This window comes from Salmo salar, chromosome 04 (genome assembly GCF_965601325.2).
Source record: "Salmo salar chromosome 04, fSalSal1, whole genome shotgun sequence".
In the NCBI taxonomy this organism is placed as follows: Eukaryota; Metazoa; Chordata; class Actinopteri; order Salmoniformes; family Salmonidae; genus Salmo; species Salmo salar.
Genome location: NC_138294.1, coordinates 31262365 through 31279790, shown reverse-complemented (window position 1 = coordinate 31279790; position 17426 = coordinate 31262365). Strand labels below are relative to the sequence as shown.

Below are 17426 nucleotides of genomic sequence, written 5' to 3'. Positions count from 1 at the left end.
AACCGGTCATGCTGGAGGATGTTGCAGGCAGCAGAACATTCTCCACGGCGTCTCCAGACTCTGTCACGTCTGTCACGTGCTCGTGTGAACCTGCTTTCATCTGTGAAGAGTACAGGGCGCCAGTGGCGAATTTGCCAATCTTGGTGTTCTCTGGCAAATGCCAAACGTCCTGCACGGTGTTGGGCTGCAAGCACAACCCCCACCTGTGGACATCGGGCCCTCATACCACCCTCATGGAGTCTGTTTCTGACCTTTTGAGCAGACACATGCACATTTGTGGCCTGCTGGAGGTCATTTTGCAGGGCTCTGGCAGTGCTTCTCCTGCTCCTCCTTGCCAGCATTCAAAAGTGACCAAAACATCAGCCAGGAAGCATAGGACCTGAGAAGTGGTCTGTGGTTACCACCTGCAGAACCACTCCTTTATTGGGGGTGTCTTGCTAATTGCCTATAATTTCCACCTGTTGTCTATTCCATTTGCACAACAGCATGTGAAATTTATTGTCAATCAGTGTTGCTTCCTAAGTGGACAGTTTGATTTCACAGAAGTGTGATTGACTTGGAGTTACATTGTGTTGTTTAAGTGTTCCCTTTATTTTTTTGAGCAGTATATTTTCGTCAAATATTATATCTGTTCGGGCTTCTTGCGGTCAATTTGCAATCTAAAAATAATTTGTAATTATATTTCGGCCTCCCATCCGCTCAAGAAAAGAATCGTCAATTGTCTGAATCTAGTTGATGATCCCTGTTACGTCCTGGCCAGTATAAGGTTAATTGTTTTTGTAGTTTGGTCAGGACGTGGCAGAGGGTATTTGTTTTATGTGGTTCGGGGTGGTGTGTTTGTGTAAAGGGTGTTTGATTTAGTATTTCCGGGTTTTTGGTTGATGGTCTATGTGTTTGTAGTCTATGGTTAGTCTGGTGTGTGTGTTTCTATGTTTGGTTAATTGGGGTTGGGACTCTCAGTTGAAGGCAGGTGTTGTCTATCTGCCTTTGATTGAGAGTCCCATATATTAGGGTGTGTTTGTGTGTGTGATTTGTGGGTGATTGTTCTGTGTTGAGCTTTGCTTTGCCAGACTGTTTGTTAGTTGTTCGTTTTTCGGTTTTGTTATTTTGTATGTTCATTTTTTGAAGATAATTAAAAATCAAGATGAGCATTCACGTACCTGCTGCGTTTTGGTCCTCATTCACCGACAACAACCGTGACAATCCCTCATATCAAATCAAATCACATTTTATTTGTCACATGCGCCGAATACATGTAGGTAGAGTTAAAGTGACTATGCATAGATAATAAACAGAGAGTAGCAGAAGCGTAAAATAGGGGATTGGGTAGCCCTTTGATTAGCTGTTCAGGAGTATTATGGCTTGGGGATAGAAGTTGTTAAGAAGCCTTTTTGACCTAGACTTGGCGCTCTGGTACTGCTTGCCGTGCGGTAGCAGAGAGAACAGTCTATGACTAGGGTGGCTGGAGTCTTTGACAATTTTTAGGGCCTTCGTCTGACACCGCCTGGTATAGAGGTCCTGGATGGCAGGAAGCTTTGCCCCAGTGATGTACTGGGCCGTTCGCACTACCCTCAGTAGTGCCTTGCGGTTGGACACCGAGCAGTTGCCATACCAGGCAGTGATGCAACCAGTCAGGATGCTCTCGATAGTGCAGCTGTAGAACCTTTTGAAGATCTGAGGACTCATGCTAAATCTTTTCAGTCACCTGAGGGGGAATAGGTTTTGTCATGCCATCTTCATCACTGTCTTGGTGTGCTTGAACCATGTTAGTTTGTTGGTGATGTGGACACTAAGGAACTTGTAGCTCTCAACCACTGCAGCCCCGTTGATGAAAATGGGTGAATGCTCAGTCCTCTTTTTCCTGAAGTCCACAATCATCTCCATTGTCTTGATCACGTTGAGGGAGAGGTTGTTGTCCTGGCACCACACGACCAGGTCTCTGACCTCCTCCCTATAGACTGTCTGGTCGTTGTCGGTGATCAGACCTACCACTGTTGTGTCATCTGCAAACTTAATGATGGTGTTGGAGTCGTGCCTGGCCATGCCTAGTCGTGCCTGAGTGAACAGGGAGTACAGAAGGGGACTGAGCACGCACCCTTGAGAGGCCCCTGTGTTGAGGATCAGCGTGGCGGATGTGTTGTTACCTACACCTACCACCTTGGGGCGGCCCGTCAGGAAGTCCAGGATCCAGTTGCAGGTGTTTAGTCCCAGAGTCCTTAGCTTAGTAATGAGCTTTGAGGGCACTATGGGGTTGAACGCTGAGCTGTAGGCTCCCACCACCGCGTTAGTATCAGTATTATGTGTAGGCAATTAAGTTTCTCTCTCGCTGTCTTCTCTCTCTTCTCTAGCTCTCTCTGGTGTACCTGTGTGTGCATGTAAGACTTCCCGTCACCAGCTGAGGGCAGTCTAGTGACACTTACTTGCCACAGTCTTTGGATCTCTTCCTGTGCTTCCTCCTACTGGGATGGATGCTCACTCTGGAACTGCTGAGAAGGAGCAGGGAAAGGAGTGGTGCTTGAGTTAACAAATCCACAGGAACAAACATTTTACCATTTTACCATTACTGTACTGTAAATAAAGTGCTACCCAATTACAGATCTGTAACCATAGAAGTAATAATTTATTTTCTCACCTCTCATTTAAATGCATCTTACTGAGTCTAAAAACAAGACGACAGGTTTTTTGTTGTTGTTGGTCTCATCAGGTTAATTCATATTCATTAGCGCACACCACAGCAAAACGTTTGGCAACGGAAAATTAAAATAAGCTTTTCTTATTCGATATGGTCAGGGTAGTACCTTCCCGTATCGGCCTGATTGCTTACGTCTCGTTACCAGTGAATACAACACAGTTTTTAAGAGAATGTGCCTGGGTGAAAGTGCTGTTCATATTTTGAATGACTTCGATAGCATTACATGGCAGATGATATCACGCTTTATTATCTGCAATCACACGTCTGATGCTCCAGAAACGTCAGCTCCACGTACTGCCCTGTCTTCTCAGTCAGATTTTTCCTCATCAACTGACACACACACAAACACACAGGGAAAACACGAACACATGCATTGAGGTGAGGTGAAGAAGACCGCTCTTTCTGTGCATGCACTCAAAGGTGTGGACCGGCATTGGATGTTTTACAGGGACATACACTACCGGTCAAAGGTTTTAGAACACCTACTCATTCAAGGGTTTTTCTTAATTTTTACTGCTTTGTGAAACTACACTGTAAAAGTAGAAAGTTTCAAAACAGCATGGTGGTCATTATCGCCGAACAGTTCTATTTTTGTTTCATCAGACCAGAGGACATTTCTCCCAAAATAATGATCTTTATCCCCATGTGCAGTTGCAAACGGCAGTCTGGCTTTTTTATGGCAGTTTTGGAGCAGTGGCTTCTTCCTTGATGAGCGGCCTTTCAGGTTATGTCGATATAGGACTTGTTTTACTGTGGCTATAAATACTTTTGTATCTGTTTCCTTCAGCATCTTCACAAGGTCCTTTGCTGTTGTTCTGGGATTGATTTGCACTTTTCGATCCACAGTACGTTCATCTCTAGGAGACAGAATGTGTCTCCGTCCTGAGCGGTATGACGGCTGCGTGGTCCTATGGTGTTTATACTTGCGTACTATTGTTTGTACAGATGAATGTGGTACCTTCAGGCGTTTGGAAATTGCTCCCAAGGATGAACCAGACTTGTGGAGGTCTACAATTTTTTTCTGAGGTCTTGGCTGATTTCTTTTGATTTTCCCATGATGTCAAGCAAAGAGGCACACCTCTTGGAGGTAGACCTCCAATTGACTCAAATGATGTCAGTTAGCCTATCAGAAGCTTCTAAAGCCATGACATCATTTTCTGGAATTTTTCAAGCTGTTTAAAGGCACAGTCAACTTAGTGTATGTAAACTTCTGACCCACTGGTATTGTGATACAGTGAATGATATGTGAAGTAATCTGTCTGTAAACAATTGTTGGAAAAATTACTCGTGTCATGCACAAAGTAGATGCCCTAACCGACTTGCCATAGTTTGTTAACAAGAAATGTGTGGAGTGGTTGAAAAACAAGTTTTAATGACTCCAACCTAAGTGTATGTAAACTTCCACCTTCAACTGTAGAAGCTGTTTTTCAGTCTCTCGTTTACAGCTTTGAAGCACCTATACTGTCTCAATCTTCTAGATGGTAGCAAGGTGAACATGCCTTGGCTCGGGTGACTGAGGTACTTGATATAATCTTCTCGACCTTCCTGTGAAAGCAGGTGCTGTACAGTAGGGCAGGCAGTAAACTGAGATCTGGTGTTTGTATGTAAACCCAACGTAAGTGTTTTAATACACAGAAATGAAGCGTTAAACCTACATATTGGAATTGTTAAGAGAGTGTTGTGAAAACACTTTTTGGGGGTTTCAGTGCATGTAAAAGGCAGCATCAAAACACAATAAACAATGGTTTAGAAATGCAAATGGTTAAAGTGTAAATATTTATTGATTTTAAGGACCTATTGAGAATAGTTTTTGTGGAATTCCACCTTTATTTTTTCTATGCTTTATTAAGACAGATTGGAAACATGAGGGGCAGTAAGATGGTACATTTCATTGGAATTTTACCCTCTCAACCACATAGCTACATTGTAAGAATATATTCTGTGGTGAATTGAAATTTACAACAAAAAAAACTAAAAATTATAATATATACAGTGCATTTGGGAAAGTATTGAGACCCATTCCCTTCTTCCACATTTTGTTACGTTACAGCCTACACATAATACCCCATAATGACAACGCAAAACAGAAATACATTACTTACATTAGTAATTTGATCCTTTTCTATGAGACTCGAAATTGAGCTCATGTGCATCCTGTTTCCATTGATCATCCTTGAGATGTTTGGACAACTTGATTGGAGTTGTAGGAATTGTCCGTAGAGCTCAGAGACAGGATTGTGTCGAGCCACAGATCTGGGGAAAGGTACCAAAAAATGTCTGCAGCATCGAAGGTCCCCAAGAACACAGTGGCCTCCATCATTCTTAAATGGAAGAAGTTTAGAACCACCAAGACTATTCCTAGAGCTGGCCTCTCGGCCAAACTGAGCAATCAGGGAGAAAGGCCTTGATTACTCTGACAGAGCTCCAGAGTTCCTCTGTGGAGATGGGAGAACCTTTCAGAAGGACAACCATCTCTGCAACACTCCACCAATCAGGCCTTTATGGTAGAGTGGCGAGACGGAAGCTACTCCTCAGTAAAAGGCACATGACCGCCTGCTTGGAGTTTGCCAAAAAGCACCTAAAGGACTCTCAGACCATAAGGAACAAGATTATCTGGTGTGATAAAACCAAGATTGAACTATTTGGCCTGAATTATGGAAATTGTATGTTCAGTAAATTGTTATGGGTAGTGCAAGTGTATTGCCTAAAGTGAAAACAGTGTAATGTACTGGAATCTACAGTACAGTAGCATACTACATTCAAAGGGCAATTTTGAAACATGTATCATATTTTTTTTGCTATTGGATTAATTGGTTGTTAAAATAACTAAACACAATATTTGCCAATTAATATCCAGCAATATTGCTCATGTCTGTCTGTGTGATGCCCACGTTTGTCTATCACTCCGTGTGAAGCCAGTTGACGTGATAACCATCTATTGGGTTGACAAAAATACTTTCTTTCCGCAAAACCTTCTCATGTTATAGATGCTCTATGCAGAAATCACTCTTTCCATTTCCTGGTTGTTTATGTGACAAAACAAGCAACTATAGCGAGGAGAATCATTGTACCATCTAAACCGCTGTGGAATATATTTTCCATAACGAAAAATATTGTGTTTTCCTCTGTTTGAAGCTGTTGTACAAAACCAAAAGTAAAATACACAAAAGCAAAACTCAAGCATGGCAAAAATAGAAATAGTGCACATAGAACATATCTACCACTTCTTAGACTTGCTTTCAATAAGAATGACAGATATACATATTTCAGCTAAATAAATGATCCATCATAATAAATGAAACAAGCTAATTAAGAGAGACAAGTTAGGCCAGAACAAAATTTTGCGAAAAGTGATAAGAAGAGTCTAAAAACACTCAAGATCAAATGGCAAATCAAGATCTACAGAAAAAAAGTAAATCTATTGTTAATAGCTTTTGTTATTAAAGCTTTTGTTATTACATCTATGGACCTAAAGTAGCCTAACAGACATTGCTGCTAAGGAGTAGGAGGCTTTATCTCAAACGCCTGCTTTTTTTATATTATATACACAGCTGCTATCCACTGGCAATCTAAACAATGAGCAGCTATAAATGATACAGGGGAGGCACCTACATTTAAACAACAAAACAGTAATTACTGAAAAGAAGCTTTGGCCAGCAGTAGCATAGCAAACACCAAGGGTGCCACATGTCCCCCCCACATTCTGAAATATCATTTTTGTCCCCCCCAGTTTTATCATTGGAATGTGATACAAAACGAGGCAATGGTGTGCTTTAGGGCCATACGGACGCCTCCGAGTGGGCGGGTAGGTTGTTTGGAGTGTTTATCCGACAGGATAAAAAGTTATGTCCTCCCACTTCCAAAACCAAAGTTGTGCCCAGTATTAAAATATATGTTCCATTTGTTTTAACTTATACATTGGGATTTGGGACAAAAGGCAGCTGAAAAGAAGGATTATCCTGACCCGGCTACTAACTCAATAAATAGTTATTGAATTGGTCCTTATCAGTGGATGTCATCGAGGCCTCTATTTGACAGAAGGTCTGTGAGAATGACCCACAAAGAAAGCCTGAAATTTTCTCCCATAACAACTGTGCCTCTAAAAGGTTTTCTGGGTGATTATTATTTTACTTTCATTTTGGTTAAATGTCCTCTTTATGAGTTATCATGTTGGCTTCTCAGTGACTTCCAGTTTTGTTCCTTCATGCTGTGTCAACATCCCTGCTGTCAGCCATGCGATGTAACTGCAGTGTATCATAAACTGATGCCATTTCAGGGTTGTCTCTATGCGTTCTGGTATACTTCTTCGCTCCTCCTAGGCAGGGAGAGGGAGGTAGGGAGGGAAGGAAGGAATGAGAGGTACAGGGAATAAGGGACAGGGAAAGACGGGAAGGGCAGGAAAGCACCAACAACAAAAAATAATAGTATGTTTCATTATTAGATACTTCGTACCAGAGGAAGGAAACAAGACACGTCTGACGCTCTCTTGTCTACACTCATTGTTCTGCATCTGGTAACTCAACTGTCATCACAACACATGTAGGATCTTTCCTAAAACTAGTGGGAGGAAACACAAAGCCTAACTTTAAAAGTCCACAGACTTTTTTGCACATACTCTAAAAGACAATGTGAAGATCAAAGGCATTACTGTATACCATATGTGCTGTGTGGATTCTAATTGTGCAACCAAACCATATCATATGGTCAAAACTGGTTGCAGTGACATCAGGCCTGGTATCAAACTTAGGTGGTCTGTACAACTCAAGACTTAATAAAATCGCCTTGGACAATATGACAGGATTATTCAGTCTTTCAGGCCTACAGATAGAAGATGCTTGCATAGTGCTAAACCTTACAGTTGTAGCCATGAGGGCTGCAATAGCTGGTTTATTGTCTATCAGCCTGTAGCATTATTACTAACCTGGTTACCTGTTTGTTTTATGTAAGTAATCGTTGCATACTCAATGTCAACTTGCACTCTTTCGGATGAATCTATGAAGACAAATAAAGTCAATTAAATATAAGGCGGGGGTGTGACTAACTGACAGAGACATACAGACGCTCATCTCCTGGACAGGTTCTGTAAACCCTCAGGACTACTGTTTACGATGGGTACCCGTCTCTCTGCTAGCGGTATTTGTGGCACCATAGAATCCAATCTTTAAAGTAATGATTGTCAGAGTGTGTTTGTGTGGGTGCCTTCTGCTTTTTCAACATTTAGAGAGGTGTATCAGGAAGGTCTGAGATGATAATACTGTCTGACTAAGCAGAGGAAGTGTGCCACTTTATTTGACCTGCATCCTGTGTTCAAGAAAACAGTTCCTACTTTTTCCAAAATACTTTTCTTGATAATATAAAAAGGCAGATTATGACATGTTTTGACTGACCTCAGACCTCTAAAAGATGAATACCTGCCTTGTGAGTGTTCATTTCCCCTCGGCTTTAGATTGATTGCAAGTCCAACCAGCCCTGAGACAACCAAAACGCAGATTACAGCAATAATAAGCATACCCCGAGTCATCCCATCACTGTCTGAAATAAATAAAACACAAGGAAATGATTAGTGTAAAATATCGCAAGGGTTTGGCAGTATGTTTTAAATGGGCTCAACTAATAGTTTTACTTAATTGTTTTGGAAGTTGTTATTTTCTGGATGGCTTTAATTCAGAATTGATACTCTTACCTGTCTCCTTGGGATGACCATCTTCACTGCAACATTTTGGGACATGAACTGTCTCCTTGCTGACAGGGTTAGCAGCCACACAGCTGTAGGTGGAGTTGTAGTTCTTTCCCTCTACCTCCAAACGGAGAGATAGATCAGTGGTGAGGTCAGGACTGCTGGTCTGGTTTAGTATTTCCTCTCCCCTGTACAAGGTCAAGGTCACCTCTTTTTTGTTGTCCACAGAACACACCACACTACAGGAGCTGCTGTCACACTCTGTCACCTGAGGTTTGGAAACAACATCTGGAAGACAAATAGTAAATACATTGGAGGAATGGAACTTATATTTAATGTTTTTGTAATATAGCACGCACGCACGCACACACACCGCACACGCACACACTTACAGTAAAGAGTGAGGTTAAATTTAGGTATCCTCTTCTCTCCGTCTTTATTCTCCACAGAATAAACCCCAGCATCTTCTATCTGTAGGTCTGACAGACTGAATAATCCTGTTACATTGTCCCAGTTAACGCGATTTTTAAATCTCTCTTCTAAATCTATATGGCTTTGTCCATTGATCACACTTGCAGTAGTGTCTTCTCCATACCTTAAATATCCAGTTTTAAACACTCTCTCTGGAAACGATAAAGACTGTCCCACAATGCCTTTCATCTGCTGAGTCTCAGACTTTACTGTTTGCTGGGAAGCACAGAGAACTGTGGACAGAGAGAGACTCAATGTCAACACAATAACAGTATTCCAGGAGGTCTGAAAAACAGTCACACAATAAATCTCACAATACCTGGATAAGTGTTTAACATGTCAGTAACTGCACCCATATGATATTGCAATCTGATGCCAGAAGATAACAATGACATTCTATCGTTAGTTGATTTGTGCAGCACGTCTACAATGTAGTTGCCTGGAACAACACTATTGACTTGAGTATCACAGTTTCTCTTTGCTAATAACAGGTCTGATGTGATGGTGAAGGTCAGGAAACAAAGTTTTAGGACTGGTAAGTTTAATATTTTGTCTGTAGTTGAGTTCACATACATTCTCTGAGCAAGGGAAAATCTTTCACTAAAAGATTGTTTTCTTTTCCTTCCAAAATAAAAAAAATCAAGGATAATTGAAAAACACATGGTAGAGGGATATTTAACAAATTTCCACTAGCTAAACAGGTGAGGCTCAAAACTGTGCCCCACCTGCCCTGAATGACGGGTAGCCACTGTTCATGCCACGAGAGGTACCGGATCCTGGAAAATAGGTTTCGGAATGAAACAGTCCGAAACTGAGAGGTGCCGGATCCTGTTCTCAAATTAAGCACTGGTTTCATTGTCACATCCTCTGAAGAGACATACAGTGGGGGGAAAAAGTATTTGATCCCCTGCTGATTTTGTACGTTTGCCCACTGACAAAGAAAGGATCAGTCTATCATTTTAATGGTAGGTTCATTTGAACAGTGAGAGACAGAATAACAACAAAAATATCCAGAAAAACGCATGTCAGAAATGTTATAAATTGATTTGCATTTTAATGAGGGAAATAAGTATTTGACCTCCTCTCAATCAGAAGGATTTCTGGCTCCCAGGTGTCTTTTATACAGGTAACGAGCTGAGATTAGGAGCACACTCTTAAAGGGAGTGCTCCTAACCACAGCTTGTTACCTGTAAAAAAGACACCTGTCAACAGAAGCAATCAATCAATCAGATTCCAAACTCTCCACCATGGCCAAGACCAAAGAGCTCTCCAAGGATGTCAGGGACAAGATTGTAGACATACACAAGGCTGGAATGGGCTACAAGACCATCGCCAAGCAGCTTGGTGAGAAGGTGACAACATTTGGTGCGATTATTCGCAAATGGAAGAAACACAAAAGAACTGTCAATCTCCCTCGGCCTGGGGCTCCATGCAAGATCTCACCTCGTGGAGTTGCAATGATCATGAGAACGCTGAGGAATCAGCCTAGAACTACACAGGAGGATCTTGTCAATGATCTCAAGGCAGCTGGGACCATAGTCACCAAGAAAACAATTGGTAACACATTACGCCGTGAAGGACTGAAATCCTGCAGCGCCCGCAAGGTCCCCCTGCTCAAGAATACATATACATGCCCGTCTGAAGTTTGCCAATGAACATCTGAATGACTCAGAGGACAACTGGTGAAAGTGTTGTGGTCAGATGAGACCAAAATGGAGCTCTTTGACATCAACTCAACTCGCCGTGTTTGGAGGAGGAGGAATGCTGCCTATGACCCCAAGAACATCATCTCCACCGTCAAACATGGAGGTGGAAACATTATGCTTTGGGGGTGTTTTTCTGCTAAGGGGACATGACAACTTCCCCGCATCAAAGGGACGATGGACGGGGCCATGTACCATCAGATCTTGGGTGAGAACCTCCTAATCTTCTCAGGTTTTGGCCTGCCATATGAGTTCTGTTATACTCACAGACACCATTCAAACAGTTTTAGAAACGTTAGAGTGTTTTCTATCCAAATCTACTATTCATATTCTAGATTCTGGGCAGGAGTAGTAACCAGATTAAATCGGGGACGTTTTTTATCCGGACGTGAAAATACTGCCCCCTATCCCAAACAGGTTAAACAGGTCAACATTCACAAGCCTACAGGGCCATACGGATTACCAGGACGTGTACTGCGCTGACCAACTGGCAAACAGCTCCCTCTGAAGCTGGATCCTGGACTTCCTGATGGGCCGGCCCCAGGTGATAAGGGTAGGTGACAACACATCCGCCCAGGGGCGGAAATCCCGGGGGGGACGGGGGGGACACGACCCCCCCATCCTGGGAAAAATATGATTTGTCCCCCCCAATATATCACTGAAACATAACTATGTAGTTTAAATAATATTAATAATACGCAATGAAAGCAATTATGCTGATTATAGACACTTAATAGCGCGTTTTTAACCTGTTAGGGCTAGGGGGCAGTATTGACACGGCCGGATAAAAAACGTCCCCGATTTAATCTGGTTACTACTCCTGCCCAGTAACTAGAATATGCATATAATTATTGGCTTTGGATAGAAAACACCCTAAAGTTTCTAAAACTGTTTGAATGGTGTCTGTGAGTTTAACAGAACTCATATGGCAGGCCAAAACCTGAGAAGATTAGGAGGTTCTCACCCAAGATCTGACGGTACATGGCCCCGTCCATCGTCCCTTTGATGCGGTGAAGTTGTCCTGAGAAGAAACCTGAGAAGATTCCATGCAGGAAGTGGCCTGTCTGACAAGTTGTGTTTCATCTTGGCTCTTTTTATTGAAGACTGAGGATCTTTGCTATAACGTGATACTTCCTACGGCTCCCATAGGCTCTCAGAGCCCGGGAAAAAGCTGAACGATATCGAGGCAGCCTCTGGCTGAAACACATTATCGCTTTTGGCAAGTGGCCGATCAGAGTACTATGGGCTTAGGCGCGTGCCCCAGTCGACCCCATACTTTATTTTATTTTGTCTGTTTACCTAAACGCAGATTCCCGGTCGGAATATTATCGCTTTTTTTATGAGAAAAATGGCATAAAAATTGATTTTAAACAGTGGTTGACATGCTTCGAAATACGGTAATGGAATATTTTTTTGTCACGAATTGCGCCACCCTTATTTATCGTTTCGGATAGTGTCGAACGCACGAACAAAACGCCGCTATTTGGATATAACGATGGATTATTTTGGACCAAACCAACATTTGTTATTGAAGTAGAAGTCCTGGGAGTGCATTCTGACGAAGACAGCAAAGGTAATAACTTTTTTCTTATAGTAAATCTGACTTTGGTGAGTGCTAAACTTGCTGGGTGTCTAAATAGCTAGCCCTGTGATGCCGGGCTATCTACTGAGAATATTGCAAAATGCGCTTTCACGAAAAGCTATTTTAAAATCGGACATATCGAGTGCATAGAGGAGTTCTGTATCTATAATTCTTAAAATAATTGTTATGCTTTTTGTGAACGTTTATCGTGAGTAATTTAATAAATTCACCGGCAGTGTTCGGTGGGAATACTAGTCACATGCTAATGTAAAAAGCTGTTTTTTGATATAAATATGAACTTGATTGAACAAAACATGCATGTATTGTATAACATAATGTCCTAGGGTTGTCATCTGATGAAGATCATCAAAGGTTAGTGCTACATTTAGCTGTGGTTTGGGTTTATGTGACATTATATGCTAGCTTGAAAAATGGGTGTCTGATTATTTCTGGCTGGGTACTCTGCTGACATAATCTAATGTTTTGCTTTCGTTGTAAAGCCTTTTTGAAATCGGACAGTGTGGTTAGATTAATGAGAGTCTTGTCTTTAAAATGGTGTAAAATAGTCATATGTTTTTGATCCACTGCCAGTTCCTTAGCTTGCTAGGTAACAGAGAGGTCGTATCTACTGTCTGAAAGGCACTCAATGCACTATCATTGGATATTGGAGCAGGTGTTCCGCTAGCGGAACGTCAAGATGTAAGAGGTGTGTTTGCAGATGACACAACAGTGGTAGGTCTGATCACCGACAACGACCAGACAGTCTATAGGGAGGAGGTCAGAGACCTGGCCGTGTGGTCCCAGGACAACAACCTCTCCCTTAACGTGATCAAGACAATGGAGATGATTGTGGACTTCAGGAAAAAGAGGACTGAGCATGCCCCCATTTTCATCAACGGGGCTGCAGTGGTTGAGAGCTACAAGTTCCTTAGTGTCCACATCACCAACAAACTAACATGGTCCAAGCACACCAAGACAGTCATGAAGAGGGAATGACAAAACCTATTCCCCCTCAGGTGACTGAAAAGATTTAGCATGAGTCCTCAGATCTTCAAAAGGCTCTACAGCTGCACCATCGAGAGCATCCTGACTGGTTGCATCACAGCCTGGTATGGCAACTGCTCAGCGTCCGACCGCAAGGGACTACAGATGGTAGTGCGAACGGCCCAGTACATCACTGGGGCCAAGCTTCCTGCCATCCAGGACCTCTATACCAGGCGGTGTCAGAGGAAGGCCCTAAAAATAGTCAAAGACTCCAGCCACCCTAGTCATAGACTGTTCTCTCAGCTACCGCATGGCAAGCAGTACCGGAGCGCCAAGTCTAGGTCAAAGAGGCTTCTAAACAGCTTCTACCCCCAAGCCATAAGACTGCTGAACATCTAATCGAACGGCTACCCAGACCATTTGCATTGCCCCCCCCCCCCCCCTACTCTCTGTTGTTATCATCTATGCATAGTCACTTTAACAACTCTACCTACATGTACATATAACCGGTGCCCCTGTACCGGTACCCCTCTGTATATAGTCTCGCTATTGTTATTTTACTACCGTTCTTTAATTACTTGTTACTTTTATTTCTTATTCTTATCCGTATTTTTTTAAACTGCAGTGTTTTTTAGGGGCTCATAAGTAAGCAATTCACTGTAAGGTCTCCTGTTGTATTTGGCGCATGTGACTAATACAATTTGATTTGATTAGATTTTTATTTATAATTTTTTGCAGTTTGTAGGATCCATGTCAGCCTATAGGTGTCTTATAGGTGTCTTCGGAAGTGAAAGTTTTACACAGGAAAAAGGAGGACTGTTCTGCATGGGTGTGTAGGCCTGGGAGTGTAACTGTACAGTGCTTTTGTGAAACATTGTTTTCACATTTTCTAAGTGAATGAGATATGCAAATTGGTAAAGACTAACATGATCTTCATTATCACCGATTTGCATATTAATTTGCTTAGAAAACGTATTCTGCCTGTTCTTCAACAGAAGCTAGCCTCCGGCTTACATACTCCAGGCACTTGATAATAAAGTATGCAGACGGTATAAGTCTAATATCTTTCTGTGTTTAAGTCTCACCCACACAAACTCACAAACCAAACATCTTTTCATCTAAAATGTTTTAGGATCCTGTTCACTAGAATTTTCTACTAGAATTTAATTGACTTTAAAATATTAATACTTACCTAAAGCTTCCACTCCATGTAACTTGCAAGAGAGAAAACAACAATTTCTCCAATTCTAAACATTTTATTTGAACATCCTTAATGTGGATAATGTTTTTGAGGCCCAAAGACTATTTTACATGGAAAACAACATGACTTAATTCATTTGCAAAAATGTAAAAAAAAAATGTTTTTGCTTTGTCATTGTAGATTGATGAGGGGGGAAATCATACATTTTAGAATAGGGCTTATGTTTGAAATTACGATATTCATTTTAGTACTTTTATGTATCGAATGGTTGTAATCGATATAGGAATGTCCAAAATTGTAATTTGGGTTATCAGGTTGATTGTGGAGGTTTACACTGCTAAATGTATAGTAATTTAGACTAAGAATGCATTGAGATACTGATCTGTAATTATGATCATGATTGGAAAGTTAATACTAGAATTATGGATAATTATACTGTATGTTAAATGTACATTCTGCCAGAGTCGGTGTGCGTTAAGTTGAGGGTTTTGTCTTTAAGTGATAGCTTAACTAATGTGAAACACTAAGCATTGTCATTCTAAATTTGGGTTGAATAATGAATTGGGGTTTATTTATGATTTGTAACTGAATTATATATTTTTAACTGACTGATTGATTTGAGTATGTTAACAACTACATGAGTGGAGCAATTAATGTATTATGGATTGATTGTTTTGATTGTTGTTATGTTAATGCGCTCCTGACTATGGGATAGTGTTCACACCAGTTCAACGATACGAAATAAGGGGGAAATGTGCCAGAGTTCGGATAAACCACTCCAAACCAATTTGTTGTGAAAGCCCGCTAAGATTTGAAAAGCTATGCCTCCCCTGGCTCAGGCGACCCCCCCCCACAAACACACATGCACAACCAGAAATTGATTGATTGGAGACAGCTTGTGTCAATTCCAGAACATGTTCTAGAATGTTCTGCAGCAACACTGGTGGTTAATGCTAGAAAAACTGGTAAAAGCACAGCGTCTCCATTTCTAGAACAAAATGCAGGGCCCTAACTCCCTAAGTATTACATATGGATTGTGGATCCTTGAAATGGGGAATCAGCATACTTGTTGATACCCTCAGAACACAATTCTGAAGCGTTTGTACGGATATTTGCGTCGTAGCTCTTATTGCTCTTGAATGCCTTCATTCTCAGTTAAGATGTTCAGTTAAGATGTTCCATAGTTTTTTTGTCCCATGGTATGAAACTCAGCTACTCATCAAATGTACCATTCGAATGTAGCTTCAGTACCACTTTGAGTGTTAATTTTACCTAAAGACTTTTAGATATAGATTTTTTCATTTTGTGCATGAAGCCACGTCCATGTCCTGTAATGATTCAACATGGTTGAGGGAATTGCTAAGTTCTAACACCATAAAGGTGTATGTTTTATTGTCACATCCATAGTCATTAGTCTTTTCAAACATCATTGGGCAGGCACTGTGAGCCTAAACATAGTAAGCCTGTGAGCTCTGTGAGTTCATTTCAAATGACTAGCTACAGTCTCAGTCTCAGAGAATTATAAAAGGTTGTCAGCCTGTTGTTTCCAAAAGATTATTCATCTCTCATCTAAATGAGTTTATGAATCAATAAAGTATTGGCATACTCTGTAGTTGGTGTATAGATCACAACCTTTTATAGCCTACACCTCTTTCATCCCATGAAAGAGCTCTGTTTTAGAAACTAGTCTCTGTCTGTATCTATCCCTTAATGTAAATATTCCCATTCGGTCTGTGCTCCACACACTACAGCCCTAGTCCAGGCTCCCTTGTCAAGAAACACAACAAGCGTACAAACATATGATAGATCAAAAGTTACCAATTAAAACATTGAATACTTTATGTTAGTGAAGCAAATCAGTAACAACAAAAGAAACATACCATAAATGATGAAATATAGCAGCATGAGCCTTGTCCATCCAAACAAATGGTTCATTGCTCTAAAGCTCGAGCTGTTCAGATGTGTGCAAGATGTGACCTTGTCCTGGTACAGAGGAGAGAATAGACTCAACCAGACCAGCAGCTCTCTAGGGTGTATTCATTACGCAGATTCTGTTGCAAAACCTTACTTAAAATGGAAGCAAACGGAACAGGTAGGGACCTACCTGAATTTGTCCAATAGAAACTCTAGTTCTAGTTGCAACTGTTTGGATTAATGATTACACACCTGATATCATTGCCAACTCCATCTACAGTGGTGTAGCTGACAAGCCTGTCAGTAATCACATCATCACTGTCAACATCACAACACCCTGTGGAGATGGAGGACTTGGAGAAGACGTATGTGTGAGAAATCATATAATCCATTATTGCCATCAGCTCTGAGCTCATTACCCTATAATACCTATCCCTCTTGCGCTAGGGGGACAGGTTAGTAGACTTGTTGTCTAGTGACGAACCAGAAAGTATGTTGTTACAGTGCACCTTCTAGTGGAGAAGATAGAGAATTTCACTGTGAATGGTTTGCACTTCGCATGATCTTGTGTTGTAGCCTGTGTTCTATTATGTGAGGTATGAACACTGAGTGCACAAAACATTAGGAAAACCTGCTCTTTCCATGACATAGACTGACCAGGTGAATCCAGGTGAAAGCAATAATACCTCAATCCATTCAGAAAGTATTCATACCATTGACTTATTCCACATTTTACAGCCTAAATTCAAAATAGATTAAATATATGTTTTTCCTTCACCTATCTACACACAATACCCCATAATAACAAAGTGAAAATGTGTTTTTAGAAATGTTTTCACATTTATTGAAAATGAAATACAGAAATATCTCATAAATATTTACATAATTCTTCACACCCCTGAGTCAATACCTTGTAGAAGCATCTTTGGCAGACATTTCAGCTTTGTCTTCTGGGTAAGTCTCCAAGAGCTTTGGACACCTGGATTGTACAATATTTACAAATGTTTCTTATTATTCAAGGTCTGTCAAGTTAGTTGTTGATCATTGCTAGACAGCCCTTTTCAAGTCTTGACAGATTTTCAAGACGATTTAAGTCAAAACTGTAGCTAGGCCACTCAGGAACATTCAATGTCGTCTTGGTAAGTAACTCCAGTGTATATCTGGCCTTTTGTTTTAGGAGTGTCTTGCTGAAAGGTGAATTT

At 41.2% G+C, this 17426-nt stretch overlaps 2 protein-coding genes across 2 annotated transcripts in view; both read right to left on the bottom strand.

Moving 5' to 3' along the window:
* The window catches only part of LOC106602779 (SLAM family member 5), a 42163-nt gene extending 25815 nt beyond the window's left edge, over window positions 1-16348 (bottom strand). Inside the window, exon 1 of the mRNA XM_082974341.1 lies at window positions 16288-16348. The gene's annotated coding sequence lies outside the window, so the exon portion shown is untranslated. The remainder of the gene's footprint in view (window positions 1-16287) is intronic.
* On the bottom strand, window positions 4455-16359 carry LOC106602798 (uncharacterized). Its single transcript, XM_082974342.1, has 5 exons — window positions 16191-16359; window positions 8762-9073; window positions 8376-8657; window positions 7622-8224; window positions 4455-7007 (listed from the first exon to the last, which is right to left on the bottom strand). The coding sequence occupies exons 1-4, from the start codon at window positions 16243-16245 to the stop codon at window positions 7923-7925; spliced, it is 951 nt and encodes a 316-aa protein (XP_082830468.1). The 5' UTR covers window positions 16246-16359; the 3' UTR covers window positions 4455-7007; window positions 7622-7922.
* Window positions 16360-17426: the final 1067 nt, after the last annotated feature.

Bases quoted from the DNA above. Each gene is read 5' to 3' on its own strand.
- LOC106602798 (XM_082974342.1), bottom strand. From the start codon at position 16,245: ATGAACCATTTGTTTGGATGGACAAGGCTCATGCTGCTATATTTCATC. The intron at 8,658-8,761 runs GTAAGTGTGTGC...TTTGTCTTCCAG, and splicing joins ATTTAACCTCACTCTTTACT to ATGTTGTTTCCAAACCTCAG. The intron at 8,225-8,375 runs GTAAGAGTATCA...TATTTATTTCAG, and splicing joins TGGTCATCCCAAGGAGACAG to ACAGTGATGGGATGACTCGG.